At 33.8% G+C, this 16,434-nt stretch overlaps 1 protein-coding gene across 2 annotated transcripts; it reads right to left on the minus strand.

The window, feature by feature from the left end:
• Positions 1–4,914: 4,914 nt before the first annotated feature.
• LOC135130202 (zinc finger X-chromosomal protein-like) lies at positions 4,915–11,217 on the minus strand. 2 transcript variants are annotated; one of them, XR_010280705.1, is made up of 3 exons: positions 10,512–11,217; positions 9,168–10,462; positions 4,915–4,990 (listed from the first exon to the last, which is right to left on the minus strand). XR_010280705.1 is itself a non-coding variant. In XM_064057557.1 (2 exons), the coding sequence occupies exon 2, from the start codon at positions 10,451–10,453 to the stop codon at positions 9,227–9,229; it is 1,227 nt and encodes a 408-aa protein (XP_063913627.1). In that variant the 5' UTR covers positions 10,454–10,462; positions 10,512–11,217; the 3' UTR covers positions 9,101–9,226. The 2 variants fall into 2 exon arrangements, 1 of the variants encoding a protein (XP_063913627.1); XM_064057557.1 differs by lacking the exon at positions 4,915–4,990 and having other exon boundaries at positions 9,101–10,462.
• Between the last annotated feature and the right edge of the window lie 5,217 nt (positions 11,218–16,434).

Below are 16,434 nucleotides of genomic sequence, written 5' to 3' on the forward strand. Positions count from 1 at the left end.
CAAAAACATGTCTCACATGGTAACTTCTTGCAGAGAAAAAATAAGGGGTTTTGCAATTAAATTAAATTCCGCTCTTTCGGCTCTCGATGGTTAAAAAAAAACATCACAATTGAGATAGGGCGGGTGGGCGGGGCTTATATTTTGCCTCTCTTTCTTAATATGTGTAGTCATCTTTTCACAACAAGACACTTAAAACATGTTTAAAGTGGTAAATTTGTATAGGGAAATATCGGTTTTGCAATTACGCTCCGCCCCTCAATCTGGAACGAATGAAAAATTCATCACGACTGAGATCGAGACGAATGGGTGGAGCTTCTCTTTTGGCTTTCTTTTTTAATTACTACATTTTAGTTTCCTTTGTATAACACGATTAGTTAATAACATATTTCACATGGTAATTTCTCGTGAAAAATAAGGATTTTACAATTGATCTCCGGCCCTCGGCTTAAGAGGAATAAAAAAATCGTCAGAATCGAGACAGGGTGGGCGGGCGGGGCTTCTATCTTGTCTTTTTTTTTTTCTTAATATACATAGCCATCTTTTCACAACAAGAAACTTAAAAGATGGTTAAAATGATACATTTTTCCAAGGAAACATGGATTTGGCAATTATTATGGGACGGAGCAAACATGTTTTAAGTTTCTTGTTGTGAAAACAAGTCTACACATATTAAAATATATTAAAACAAAAAGGCAAAATGTAAGCCCGCCCACCCACCCTGTCTCGATTCTAAAGAATTTTTTGTTCGCCGTGAGCCAAGAGGGTGGAGCTTAACTGCAGAATTCTTATTTCTTTACAAAGAATTAAAAACATGTTTTTGAGTATTGTGTTGTTTAAAGAATACTATGCACAAAAAAAGAGCAAAATATAAACCCCGCCCACCCACCCCATGTCAAGTGTGATGATTTTCTTATTCTTAGAAACTTAAAATACGTTCAAAATGGTAAATTTTTGTAGGGAAATATGTATTTTGCAATTAGGCTCCGTCCCTAGGTTTGCCAACGAAAGAAAACTTCATTACTAATTAGATTACTATGGGTGGGACTTAATCTTTGGCTTTAATTTTTTTTTAATATACATAGTGTTCTTTAAATACGACAATACTCAAAAACACGTCTCACATGGTAACTTCTTGTAGGAAAAAATAAGGGTTTTTGCAATTAAATTCCGCCCTTTTGGCTCTCGATGTTTAAAAAAAAACATCATAATTGAGACAGGGAGGGTGGGCGGGGCTTAAATTTTGCCTTTCTTTCTTAATATGTGTAGTCATCTTTTCACAATAAGACACTTAAAACACGTTTAAAATGGTAAATTTGTATAGGGAAATATCGATTTTGTAATTAGGCTACGCCCCTCGGTCTGACAACGAATGAAAAATTGATCACGATTGAGATTGAGACAGATGGGTGGGGCTTCTCTTTTGGCTTTCTTTTTTAATTAATACATTTTAGTTTCCTTTGTATAACACGATTAGTTAATAACATATTTCACATGGTAATTTCTCGTGAAAAATAAGGATTTTACAATTAATCTCCGCCCCACTGCTTAAGACGAATAAAAAAATCGTCAGAATCGAGACAGGGTGGGCGGGCGGGGCTTATATTTTGCCTTTTTTTTCTTAATATACATAGCCATCTTTTCACAACAAGAAACTTAAAACATGAAGAAAATGATACATTTTTCCAAGGAAACATGGATTTGGCAATTATGGGACGGAGCAAACATGTTTTAAGTTTCTTGTTGTGAAAACAAGTCTACACATGAAAACATATAAAAACAAAAAGGCAAAATGTCAGCCCGCCCACCCACCCTATCTCGATTGTAAAGAATTTTTTGTTCGCCGTGAGCCAAGAGGGTGGAGCTTAACTGCAGAATTCTTATTTCTTTACAAGGAATTAAAAACATGTTTTTGAGTATTGTGTTGTTTAAAGAATACTATGTACATTAAAAAAAGAGCAAAATATAAACCCCGCCCATCCACCCCATCTCAATTGTGATGATTTTTTTATTCTTAAGAACTTAAAACACGTTTAAAATGGTAAATTTTTGCAAGGAAATATGGATTTTGCAATTAGGCTCCACCCCTAGGTCTGCCAACGAAAGAAAACTTCATTACTATTTAGATGACTATGGGTGGGACTTAATCTTTGGCTTTAATTTTTGCTTAAATAGGTACCTAATATTCTCAAAAACATGTCTCACATGGTAGTTTCTTGTAGAGAAAAAATAAGGGGTTTTGCAATTAAATTAAATTCCGCTCTTTCGGCTCTCGATGGTTAAAAAAAAAACATCACAATTGAGATAGGGCGGGTGGGCGGAGCTTATATTTTGCCCTTCTTTCTTAATACGTGTAGTCATCTTTTCACAACAAGACACTTAAAACATGTTTAAAATGGTAAATTTGTATAGGGAAATATCGATTTTGCAAATACGCTCCGCCCCTCAATCTGGAACGAATGAAAAATTCATCACGACTGAGATCGAGACGAATGGGTGGAGCTTCTCTTTTCTCTTTTGGCTTTCTTTTTTAATTACTACATTTTAGTTTCCTTTGTATAACACGATTAGTTAATAACATATTTCACATGGTAATTTCTCGTGAAAAATAAGGATTTTACAATTAATCTCCGCCCTTCGGCTTACGACGAATAAAAAAATCATTACAGTCGAGACAGGGCGGGTGGGTGGGGCTCCTATTTTGTCTTTTTTTTCTTAATATACATAAGGTAGCCATCTTTTCACAACAAGAAACTTAAAACATGGTTAAAATGATACATTTTTACAAGAAAATATGGATTTGGCAATTATGGGGAGGAGCAAACATATTTTAAGTTTCTTGTTGTGAATAGAAGTCTACACATATTAAAACATATTAAAACAAAAAGGCAAAATGTAAGCCCGCCCACCCGCCCGGTCTCAACTGTGATGATTTTTTTATTCGCCTAGAACAAGGAGGGCGGAGCTTAACTGCAAATATTTATTTCTTGACAAGAAATTAAAAACATGTTTTTGACTATTGTGTTGTTCAAAGAATACTAAATATATTAAGAAATAAAGGCAAAATATAAACCCCGCCCACCCACCCCATGTCAAGTGTGATAATTTTCTTATTCTTAGAAACTTAAAATACGTTCAAAATGGTAAATTTTTGTAGGGAAATATGTATTTTGCAATTAGGCTCCGCCCCTAGGTTTGCCAACGAAAGAAAACTTCATTACTAATTAGATTACCATGGGTGGGACTTAATCTTTGGTTTTAATTTTTTTTTTTTTAATATACATAGTGTTCTTTAAATACGACAATACTCAAAAACACGTCTCACATGGTAACTTCTTGTAGGGAAAAAATAAGGGTTTTTGCAATTAAATTGCGCCCTTTTGGCTCTCGATGTTTAAAAAAAAACATCACAATTGAGACAGGGAGGGTGAGCGGGGCTTGTATTTTGCCTTTTTTCTTAATATGTGTAGTCATCTTTTCACAACAAGAAACTTAAAAGATGTTTAAAATGGTAAATTTGTATAGGGAAATATCGATTTTGTAATTAGGCTCCGCCCTTCGGTCTGACAACGAATGAAAAATTGATCACGATTGAGATTGAGACAGATGGGTGGGGCTTCTCTTTTGGCTTTCTTTTTTAATTAATACATTTTAGTTTCCTTTGTATAACACGATTAGTTAATAACATATTTCACATGGTAATTTCTCGTGAAAAATAAGGATTTTACAATTAATCTCCACCCCTCTGCTTAAGACGAATAAAAAAATCGTCAGAATCGAGACAGGGCGGGTGGGCGGGGCTTCTATTTTGCCTTTTTTTTTCTTAATATTCATGGCCATTTTTTCACAAGAAACTTAGAACGTGGTTAAAATGGTAATTTTAGGCTCATTGCAAAATCGATATTTCCTTACACAACAGAAGTCTACCCATATTAAAACGAAAATGCAAAATGTAAGCCCGCCCACCCGCCCTGTCTCAATTGTAATGATTTTTTTTAATACGTCGTGAACCAAGGGGGCGGAACTTGACTGCAAAGTACTTATTTCTTTACAATAAAAAAACGCAAAATATAAACCCCGCCTACCCACCCCATCTCAAGTGTGATGATTTTTTTATTCTTAACAAACTTGAACTTGAAATACGCTTAAAACGGTAAATTTTTGTAAGGAAATATGGATTTTGTAATTAGGCTCCACCCCTAGCTCTGCCAACGAATGACAACTTCATTACTATATAGATTAGGGCAGATATCGGTGGGGCTTAATCTTTGACATTCATTTTTTCTTAATATAATTCTTGTAGAGAAATAATAAGGATTTTGCAATTAAATTGCACTCCTTATATTTTGCCTTTTTTCTTAATATACGTGGTCATCTTTTCAGAACAAGAAGCTTAAGACATGTTTAAAATGTAATTAAAAGTGTAAAAATAAAAAAAAATAAGTTAAAAATTTGTCAAAGTTGTAAGTACAGTTTCAGCAGTTGTCATTTACATTAATGTCATAACTTGTAAAATGTGCTTTATTTAGATAATCTTAATGTACTGACAGTAATGTCATATCATATCTGTCGGATATTAATAATATCAAAGGCACCGTTTGACAAAATAGATTTTTGAAAAGGGTGAAAATGACGGTAAAACTTGAATCACATATGATTTTGAACTACATTTTTAACTAGTTGCAGTGAACTATTTAACAACACTGGCTAAGTATGTGGGTGCAATGCATAAATAAATATCCACCTGTTCCATTATGGGTTTTTAAAAAATACATTTTTGTATATGCAACCAACAATACAGTGCACAGTGACAACACAAATGAACTTATTTACAGTCTACATAACATTTTTTTATTTTTAATCGTAAAAGTGTAAAAAATAACACAGCCATTTATTAATATATTGTAATATAGTTAATGTAAGATGTGTTGCCTACCTATTGTGTACATATGTAACCATACTTTATATCTGAATAAAACCAGTATACTCCTGACTCTGATTAGTCTGAACAGACATCACATGGCGCTGCGACAAATTGTTTCAATTTAAACAAAATTAAAGAAGCAAAATACAGTAAAATGGAGAGAACACTTCCCCCGATGAATTTCACCGACAATTTGGCCGTTAATTGGCAAATTTGGAAACAACGATTCCAAACATACCTAATTGCGTCGGAAACAAATACGAAAGAGGAAGCAGTTCAATGCGCCCAACTACTCCACTTTATGGGTGAAGAGGCCCTGCACATCTATAATACTTTCACCATTGCAGACAATGAACGCAACAAAATTGCCGTTCTACTGGAAAAATTTGATAATTATTTTATCCCCAAAACAAATGTAACATACGAAAGGTATAAATTCGTTAATCTCAGACAGACCCCACAAGAATCCATTGAACAGTTCACCACACAATTAAAGAATCAAGCAAACAAGTGTGAATTTGGAAATCTAAAGGATGACATGGTAAAAACGATATTAATATCAGGCATACAAGACGAAATACTACGGGAAAAACTTCTATACCAACAAAACAAAAACCTACAAGACGTAATCGAAGCCTGTATTTTATGGGAAAATACAAAATTACAGAGTCAAGATATGCAAAAACAAGTTCATGAAATACAACAAAAACGAGGAACTACGTTCTCACACAAAATGCAGCCAAGGTCAACGACTACAGTTGCACCAAAAGTAACACGTCATCAACAAGCTGTGGAAACAAGAATCAACAGGTCAGTGCAAGATCGTTTCATCACTAATTGCAATAAATGTGGCAAATCACACAAAATTAATAACTGCCCAGCTTATGAAAAAATCTGTAATTTCTGTAAAAAGCTCAATCATTTTTCTGTAGTTTGTAAAGCTAAATTACGTAAATCCTTGCATGAAGTAAATACAGAACAAGAAAATGACAATAAAATAAAATTTTCCATTGACAGTGTAAACTATAAAAACAACTCATGGACTGTAAATTTACAAATACACAACATAAATTTAATATTTAAGGTAGACACAGGAGCTGATGTTAACATTATGTCATTACAAACATTTAATAAATTAGGTCTAAGTTTGTCAATAATAAAAAAATGTATGAATAAATTATATGATTATAACGGTAATCTGATACCTACAATAGGAAAATGTATCATTACTTCTAAATTTCAAAACAATGACTATGAAATTGAATATTTTATAGTAAAAGGTTATAATCACAGAAACATTTTAGGTTTAAGTACGTCTGAAAAGTTAGGCTTAATAAATCGTATAAATTTTGTTAACCTAAATAATCATTATCAAACTTTGTTAGCGAAGTATAGTTTGGTTTTTGAAGGCATTGGCATGCTAGGAAAACCGCATAGCATCGAATTAAAAGAAAATGCACAACCAGTTTCGCACCCAATAAGAAAAGTCCCATTTGCAATTGAGGAACAATTTAAACAATATCTAAAACATTTGGAAGATAATAAAATAATTGAAAAAGTACATGGTAGTACAGACTGGCTCAATTCATTTGTAATAGTCAAAAAATCAGATGGATCGCTTCGCATTTGTCTAGATCCGAAAGATCTCAATAGAGCAATTAAGAAGCAAAAATTTAAAATTCCGGTCATAGACGAAATTATGAAAAACTTAAAGGATTCTAAATATTTTACAACACTAGATGCAACTACTGGGTTTTGGAATATTCCACTTGATGAAAAAAGTAGTGATTTATGTGTTTTTGGAACTCCTTTTGGCCGCTACAAATTTAAACGTATGCCCTTTGGCATTACTACTGCGAGTGAAGTTTTTCAAGAAAAATTTCAACAACTTTTTCAAATGGAAGGAGTAGAGGTCTATATTGATGACATTCTCATACACGGAAAAACCAAAGAACAACACGACCAACGTTTAGAAGCTGTGTTAAAAATAGCACAAGAACAAAACATCAAATTTAATAAAGAAAAATGTCGAATTGGCCTACAAGAAGTTACATATTTAGGTTATAAATTTTCAGGCAGAGGGGTTGAAATAGATGAAGAAAAACTCAGTGCCTTAAAAGAGATGCCATCACCAAAATGTAAGAAAGATCTTCAAAGATTTTTAGGACTTATTACATATGTAGGAAGATTCATTGAAAATCTTTCAGAAAAAACTTATTTGTTAAGACAACTTTTAAAAGAAAAGAATTCATTTGCATGGGAAGAAGAACAAGAAAAAGCGTTTCAAGAATTGAAGAATCTTTTGATGCAACCTCCTTGTTTACAATTTTTTAACGTAAACCTTCCAGTCACAATTTCTGTAGATGCATCCAAAAATGGTTTAGGAGCGGTGCTAATTCAGAACGGGTCACCTTGTGCATATGCATCAAAATCCATGACATCTACTCAAACGAAATATGCACAAATCGAGAAAGAACTATTAGCAGTTTGCTTCGGAGTGGAAAAATTTCACCAATACATATATGGACAAAAATTTACTGTGGAAACTGACCATAAACCACTCATACCCATTTTTAAGAAAAGTCTAAATGATTGTCCAGCTCGTCTTCAACGTATGCTACTGTCACTTCAAAAATATGACATTGAAATCAAATACAAACCTGGAAAAGAACTAATTATTGCAGATCATTTATCGAGATCAATGTCACCAAAAGTATATCAAGAAAAAATGGACTTAGAATGTCAAATTTGTCTAATAAATGATCGCATAGAAATCAGTGACGAACGCTTAGAAGAAATGATAAGTGCAACAGCTGAAGATATGGAAATGCAAGAACTGAAACAATACATAGAAAACGGATGGCCACAAAACAAAAGTAAAGTACCAGACAACATCAAAAAGTATTATAACTTCAAGAATGAATTATTTCAAGGAATGGGTTTAATTTATAAAAGTAATAAAATAATAATACCCTACAAAATGCGCACTAAAGTCTTAAATAGCATTCACACTGGTCACTTCGGAATAAATAAATGCATTCAACGAGCAAACCAAGCAATCTACTGGCCAAACATGAATGTAGAAATAGAAAATTTTGTCAGCAAATGCCAAATATGTCAACAATATAGTCGAAACAATACAAAAGAACCACAAATATTACACCAGATTGAAAAAATTCCCTGGTTCAAAGTTGGAATTGACATATATGAATTGTATGGAGAAGTCTATTTACTCGTAGTAGACTATTATTCAAAATATGCTGAAATTGCAAATCTTAACAGAAACATGACCTCAACCTCAGTTATAAAACATCTGAAATCTATTTTTGCTAGACATGGAATACCAGCTATAGTAGTCTCAGATAGTGGCACACAACTGATTAGTCAAGAACTACAAAAATTTGCAGAAGAATGGAAATTTCAAATACACCCTAGTTCTCCATATCACCAACAAGGAAATGGAATGGCAGAAAGAACCATTCAAACTGTCAAAAAACTATTAAAGAAAACAATCGAAACAAAAGCAGATATTGAACTTGCCTTACTAGCTTATCGAAACACACCTGTATATGGCACCTACACACCATCACAAATTCTAATGGCAAGATTACTTCGAGATAACGTACCGAGATCAAAACATCATCTTGAACCTCAACTAATCGAGCGAAATAAATTTCATAAAGAAATGGAACAAGCCAGACAGAAACAAAAGAAATACTACGACAGAAGTACTAAAGAGCGACCAATTCTAGAGAATCTTATATATTATCAGGACAAACCTGGCACTCTATGGAAAAAAGGAAAAATTGTGAAATCACTCAACGATCGTTCCTATCTTATACAAACGGAGGAGGGTAAAACCCTACGAAGAAACAAACAATTTCTCAAACGTAGAAGGGAGGAAATAGATATAGAAACGAATATTGAGAATGATATCGGTACCAATGAAGAACAGGACAGGGTACAACAACATGCGACCTTAGTTGTGCCAATTCCTCCGAATAATCGAATATCACTTCAAAATAGACCGCATAGAACGATTAAGAAAAATCCAAAGTATTTTGGTCCCCAATTTGTTAATTCCTAAGTTAGTAATAATTTATGTCTTGTATACATACATTAGTGTCATTGTGTTATTATTAGTATTAGTTTTATAAAAAGAAAGGGAGATGTAATATAGTTAATGTAAGATGTGTTGCCTACCTATTGTGTACATATGTAACCATACTTTATATCTGAATAAAACCAGTATACTCCTGACTCTGAGTCTGAACAGACATCACATATATATTTATTTTACATCAATTACGCAAAATGGCGCGCGCTTACATGTCTGGTTAGCGACGACTTACGTTTAGTCTTGAATGCACAAAATTCGCATTCGTACCATCTCACAATTTTTTCGTGCTGCGTGCTGAAATGTCTCTTCAAGGACGATTTATACTTAGCTTTATACGCACACTTCGGGCACTTGAACCACTCAATCTCCTCTTCATTCAAATGAGTTACTTTCAAATGACGTTTCAAACCATCATGCCGAACGGCCTTGTATGGACACTTGGTACATTTGTACCATTTAACGTCTTGTTCGTCAAAATGGTGCCCAAAGATATGATTTCTTAAATGCGAACTTCGTTTAGCTTTGTATGGGCACTTCTGGCATTCGTACCATTTAATATCCCCGTCGTCCAAATGGCGCGCGACCATGTGTAGTTTCAAGTGAAAATTTTGCTTACTTTTGTATGGACACTTTTGGCATTTGTACCATTTAATGTCTTGATTATCTAAATGGTGCGCGTTTATGTGTCTATCCAACGTCGATTTTTGTTTAGCTTTGTAAGGACAGCTTTTGCACTCGTGCCATTTAATGTCCTTTTCGTCCGAGTGGCGCATTTTTACGTGATTGCGCAAAGACGACTTACTTTTTGACTTAAATTGGCAGCTTTTGCAGTCGTGCCATTTAACGTGTTGTTCGTCTGCATGCATGGAATATATGTGTTTTTTTAAATGGTGTTTCTGTTTGGCTTTGTATGTACATTGTGAGCAGTAATACCAACGTATTTCATCTGCACTTAAGTGCTTTGAAATGTTGTGTATTTTTATGGAGTATTTATATTTGCATTTGTACTCACACTGGTCACAGTGATGCCATATGAAAAAATTATTGTCAGCGTCTTTGGCAGAAGTTGTTATGTGGTAATTTTCTAGATTTCCCAAGCACGCGACGGAGTGCTGAAGCCACTTGAGGGAGAAGTGAGTGTCGAAGCTGCATTTTTCACAAATATAGTTTTCTATGGTGAATTCCTCCTCCGATTTTTCGTGGTTTTTTAATTTAATGTTGTGGCGTTTTTCAACATGCTGCTTGTAAAGCAGGGTTAGTTCTGTCTCGAAATCGCAGTCTTTGCAGCAGTAAGTTTCAATCTTCGTACTTTCACAGTTAAAATATAGCAGTGATGAACGAAGACGTCCAACGTGGGCATTTTCGGGTGGCCTCAAAGGCGGGAACTTTTTGGAATATTCCAAAATCGACATTTATGTGACCTAAATTCGGACATAGTTAGACAAAACTAGTATTTATAGTTTTACTTACTTTGCAACCTGATGAAAATTTTACTAATTAACGACAAAATTAAGCTTGTCTTCACATCGATGCTACGATCTAGAAGCAATATTTTTTTATTTTGCTCAAAGAAAAGTCTAGGTTTTTTCAATTCATTGATAAACCAACATAACCTCAAAGGTCAAACAGAGGTTAAGGTTAAGTATGCTATAGGCAACCCATAAAACATTTATAGAGAAAAAAGAATTAATAGATGCTTTATTATAACGTGCGATCAAAAATAAAAAAGACGCCTATTCTGGGGGTTTTTGTTAAGTAGCTAGCCAAAGCAAGAATTACAAAGGAAAATTTTATACACTGTGTATGGCTCTTTGAGGTTATGTTCTACAAGTGAAAAAATAATCAATTTTAGATAAATCAAAATGTCTATACTGGAATATTCTGAGGAATTCGCTTATGTGAAACCTCATAACAATGTCCACCACTGTAAATTGTGTCCATATTTTACAACATCGCTCTTCATTATGATAAACCATGTGAGACGTCACTAATCCATTTTACTGCCTTCCAACTGTGAATATTCCAATGTTGAAACTTACATCTGCAAGGACTGCAACTTCCAGACAGAACTAACCCTATTTTTCAAGCAGCATTTGCAACAGTGTCACATCTTTAAACAACAAAACGTTGCAAATGCACATATTGAACAACACATTTGTGAAAAATGCAACTTTGCAACTCATTCGGTGTTACAATATTTGCGACATGTCTTAGATTGCAAGAACAGTGTTAAATGGCACAAGTGCCAACATTGTCCATACAAAACTGTTCAACGTTCTAACTTCAAAAGACACATGAATGCGTTCCACTTGGACGACGCCAGGGTTAAATGGTACAAGTGCAACCGGTGTTCATTCAAAAACGACATGCCGATGTTGTCGCCACCAAACCAAAATCAAAACTCAAAACTGAACACAAATGACCGAAAAACGTAACGTCATGATGAGATTGCCGGTTTTATTTTTTTTATTTTGACCGGGACATTGTACATTTTCGGGGTTAATTTAACAATGTTTAAACAAATTGATTTGTTTTTAACAACTTCGTGTTTATAGAAAAATGCCTTGAATGTAATGAATGAAAGAGAAATTACCACATTTACAGGTTGTAATTTGGAAATATTTTAGGGAATAACTGTTTTAAATAGTGGTAGTGTTTAATCGCAATTTATTACAATAAGCACAGATTCGTGATCCTCGAATTTACGATAAGATAGACAACTCTCCGGGATAATTTGAGCAGTTTTAAAATGAAAATTTTGAAAAATTACTTTTGATTTCTATCTATGAAAGTGTTTTTGGCTTCCTTTCTTCGAAAACTGTCATCTTTTTTTTAAAATCACTAAAACAAAAATTGGCAATTTTTGGGATATGATTTTGAATCCGAATATTTCGAAAACCTTTACATTGTTTTCGCTAATTCTGAGAAAATTTTCGATAAGATAAGAGTATTTAAGTAGTTTTAAAATTTCGTCAAAATCCGTGGAGCCTCCCGGATAAATCCACGATTTTCTAAATTATTTATGCATGTATAGTAAAAATAAGCACAGATTCGTGATCCCGAGAAAATTTCCGATAAGATTGACATCTCTTCGGGATCAATTGAGCAATTTTAAAATTTTGTCAAAAATGGTGGATGCGCCCAGCTAAATCCGCGATTTTATAAGTTATTTGTGGATGCATAGTAAAAATAAGCACATATTCGTGATCCTCAGAAAATTTACGATAAGATATACAACTTCTCCGGGACAATTTGAGCAGTTTTAAAATTAAAATTTTTAAAAATTACTTCTTGATTTCTATCTATGAAAGTATTTTTGGCTTCCTTTCTTCGAAAATTATCATCTTTTTTTTAAAATCACTAAAACAAAGATTGGCAATTTTTGGGATATGATTTTGAATCCGAATATTTCGAAAAGCTTTACATTGTTTTCGCTAATAGGTGTATTAATTCTGAGAAAATTTTCGATAAGATAGAGTATTTAAGTAGTTTCAAAATTTCGTCAAAAGTTGTGGAGGCTTCCGGATGAATCCACGATTTTCTAAGTTATGTATGCATGTATAGTAAAAATAAGCACAGATTCGTGATCCTGAGAAAATTTCCGATAAGATAGACATTTCTCCGGGGCAATTTGAGCAGTTTTAAAATTTCGTCAAAAATGGTAGAGGCGCGCGGATAAATCCACCATTTTCTAAGTTATTTATGGATGTATAATAAAAATAAGTACAGATTCGTGATCCTGAGAAAATTTCCGATAAGATTGACATCTCTTCGAGATCAATTGAGCAGTTTTAAAATTTCGTCAAAAATGGTGGAGGCGCCCGGATAAATCCGCGTTTTTCTAAGTTATTTGTGGATGTATAGCAAAAATAAGCACAGATTTGTAATCCTGAGAAAATTGCCGATAAGATAGACATGTCTCCGGTGCAATTTGAGCAGTTTTAAAATTTCGTCAAAAATGGTAGAGGCGCGCTGATAAATCCACCATTTTCTAAGTTATTTATGGATGTATAATAAAAATAAGTACAGATTCGTGATCCTAAGAAAATTTCCGATAAGATTGACATCTCTTCGAAATCAATTGAACAATTTTAAAATTTCGTCAAAAATGGTGGATGCGACCGGATAAATCCGCGATTTTCTAAGTTGTTTGTGGATGTATAGATAAAATAAGCACAGATTTGCGATCCTGAGAAAATTGTCGATAAGATAGACATCTCTTCGAGATCAATTGAGTAATTTTAAAATTTCCTCAAAATGGTGGATGTGCCCGGATAAATCGCGATTTTCTAAGTTATTTGTGGATGTATAGCAAAAATGAGCACAGATTTGTGATCCTGAGAAAATTGTCGATAAGATAGACACCTCTGGGGGACTATTTGAGCAGTTTTAAAATTTCGGCAAAAATGGTAAAGGCGCGCGGATAAATCCACCATTTTTTAAGTTATTTATGGATGTATAGTAAAAATAAGTACAGATTCGTGATTCTGAGAAAATTTCCGATAAGATTGACATCTCTTCGAGATCAATTGAGCAATTTTAAAATTTCGTCAAAAATGGTGGATGCGCCCGGATAAATCCGCGTTTTTCTAAGTTATTTGTGGATGTATAGCAAAACTGAGCACAGATTTGTCATCCTGAGAAAATTGTCGATAAGATAGACATCTCTCCGAGGCAATTTGAGCAGTTTTAAAATTTCGTCAAAAATGGTAGAGGCGCGCGGATAAATCCACCATTTTTTAAGTTATTTATGGATGTATAGTAAAAATAATGATAGATTCGTGATCCTGAGAAAATTTGCGATATGATAGATATCTCTCCGGGGCAATTTGATCCGTTTTAAAATTTCGTCAAAAATGGTGGATGTGCCCTGATAAATTTGCGATTTTCTAAGTCATTTGTAGATGCATAGTAAAAATAAACACAGATTCGTGATCCTCAGAAAATTTCCGATGAGATGGACAGTTTTAAAATGAAAATTTTGAAAAATTACTTCTTGATTTCTATCTACGAAAATGTTTTTGGCTTCCTTTCTTCGAAAATTGTCATCTTTTTTTTAAAATCACTAAAACAAAAATTGGTAATTTTTGGGATATGGTTTTGAATCCGAATATTTCGAAAACCTTTACATTGTTTTCGCTAATAGATGTATTAATTTTGAAAAAATTTTCGATAAGATAGAGTATTTAAGTAGTTTCAAAATTTCGTCAAAATCCGTGGAGGCTCCCGGATAAATCCACGATTTTCTAAGTTATTTATGCATGTATAGTAAAAATAAGCGCAGATTCGTGATCCTGAGAAAATTTCCGATAAGACTGACGTCTCTTCGAGATCAATTGAGCAATTTTAGAATTTCGTCAAAAATGGTGGGGGCACCCGGATAAATCCGCGATTTTCTAAGTTATTTGTCGATGTATAGCAAAAATGAGCACAGATTCGTGATCCTGAGAAAATTGCCGATAAGATAGACATCTCTCCGGGGCAATTTCAGGAATTTTAAAATTTCGTCAAAAATGGTGGATGCGCCCGAATAAATCCGCCATTTTCTAAGTTATTTGTAGATGTATAGCAAAAATGAGCACAGATTTGTGATCCTGAGAAAATTGTCGATAAGATAGACATCTCTGCGGGACCATTTGAGCAGTTTTAAAATTTCGTCAGAAATGGTGGAGGCGCCCGGATAAATCCACGATTTTCTAAGTTATTTATGCATGTATAGTAAAAATAAGCACAGATTCGTGATCCAGAGAAAATTGTCGATGAGATAGACATCTATCCGGGGCAATTTGGGCAGTTTTATAATATCGTAGTCGAAAATGGTATTGTTAAATACAAGTCCTTAACAATAATGTTGCTATTGCTCCTGGAACCCGTGCTCCTGGATTTTCAATATTCCGTCCAATTCTAACCTTAAAATACATTCAAATGACATTGGTTTTATAGTGCAGGCAACCAAATAAACACTTCAGTTCAGTCAAAGAAATTTCCAAAAATAGATGATCTACGAAACAATTTTCATTATCGTCAAAATCAAAATTTTAGCTTTAGGGTATGTAGTTCGCGGTAACTGAATTTGAATAATTTGAAAAAAAATAAATAAATAAAAAATCGTTAAACATAGGCAACCATGTGCACGTTAGCACTTTTTGGTAAGTGGGTAGTTTTGCTTGAAATTTTACTTAGAGGGTTGGCTTAGTAGAGAGGTGAAAGCGTCACTTCAGGTGTGTGTGTGTGTATGTGTGGTGAGTGTAACTACGTGGTGGGTAGGTTAAATTTAGTTGGCTTGGTAGTTAAAAAAAGAGCGGAAGCCTTCGTTTAACGACAATTAATCGTAACGACGACAATGCCATAGTTTTTCGCAGCCAATTCTTGCGGCTATCTAATCGGAAAAAGTGCTCATTTTCGACCGAAGCTATACGTGATGTAAATTTGTTTTATTGTTTGTAAATTCACCGATCAGGTTAGGATTTTAATCGCTAATTGGTTCTAACCTTAGATCATATAATAAATAGATACCACCATGCCGTGTTCTTTCCTTAGGAGAGCCTGTGACGACATCCTCCTGTCACACATCTCTCTCGTGCATGGAGGGATTACAATGAAGCTATCCTTGCCTGATCACTATTTGAATTTTGCTCGCCTAAATTTTAGGAAGTATGTCTGAACTAACTTCGTACGAAAGATGTTGACAGCTTGATATTATAAATAATTCACAGTAGATAACGAAAGGAATAGTAAATTCTTGGGCAGCAATTGTGATCCTTTATGATTACATCACTTAAAATAGGATCTTTGTTCTAAATTCTAAAATTGTTTTTTGTACAACAACTCGAAAGAGAGGTTAGAAGAAACATCTGTCAAAAGCGATTTGTTGCGTTGGTGCGGTACAAGGATGGAAGTGAAATAGACATATACAGATGAAATGCATATAACAAAGATGAAGATGTGGTGATCACACAAGGATACCATTATACTACTTCCCTTGACGTAGAAAACGACAACAGATAGCTTCATGTCTAGTCACAGCTTTCAGTTTAAGTATTGGTATCTATTTATTATATGATCTAAGGTTCTAACACAGTTTAACATCTACTGTGCCTCAACCGTCATTTAATTTAAACTATGACGCTTCTCTATGTTCTCTTTTGTACTCTCATACACATTATAGGTATTGTTGGTTACCTATATTAATATGTCATATTAATATTTTAAGTAAAAAAAATACAATTTTTGAAAATGTAAATAAATTAATAAAGTATTTACGAAAGTTTCTATTATAAGTGCAATGTGTTTTGATCATGAATAAAAAAATAACATTCCATTGCCTTACAGAAATCTGTAACGTGACATTCTAATCTGTGGTTCTAAAGTTTTTGTTCTGAGGCATTTAATT

The sequence above is a fragment of the Zophobas morio genome, unplaced genomic scaffold, assembly GCF_036711695.1.
Source record: "Zophobas morio isolate AGI-343-1 ecotype UQ-CSIRO unplaced genomic scaffold, CSIRO_AGI_Zmor_V1 ptg000017l, whole genome shotgun sequence".
Lineage (NCBI taxonomy): Eukaryota > Metazoa > Arthropoda > Insecta > Coleoptera > Tenebrionidae > Zophobas > Zophobas morio.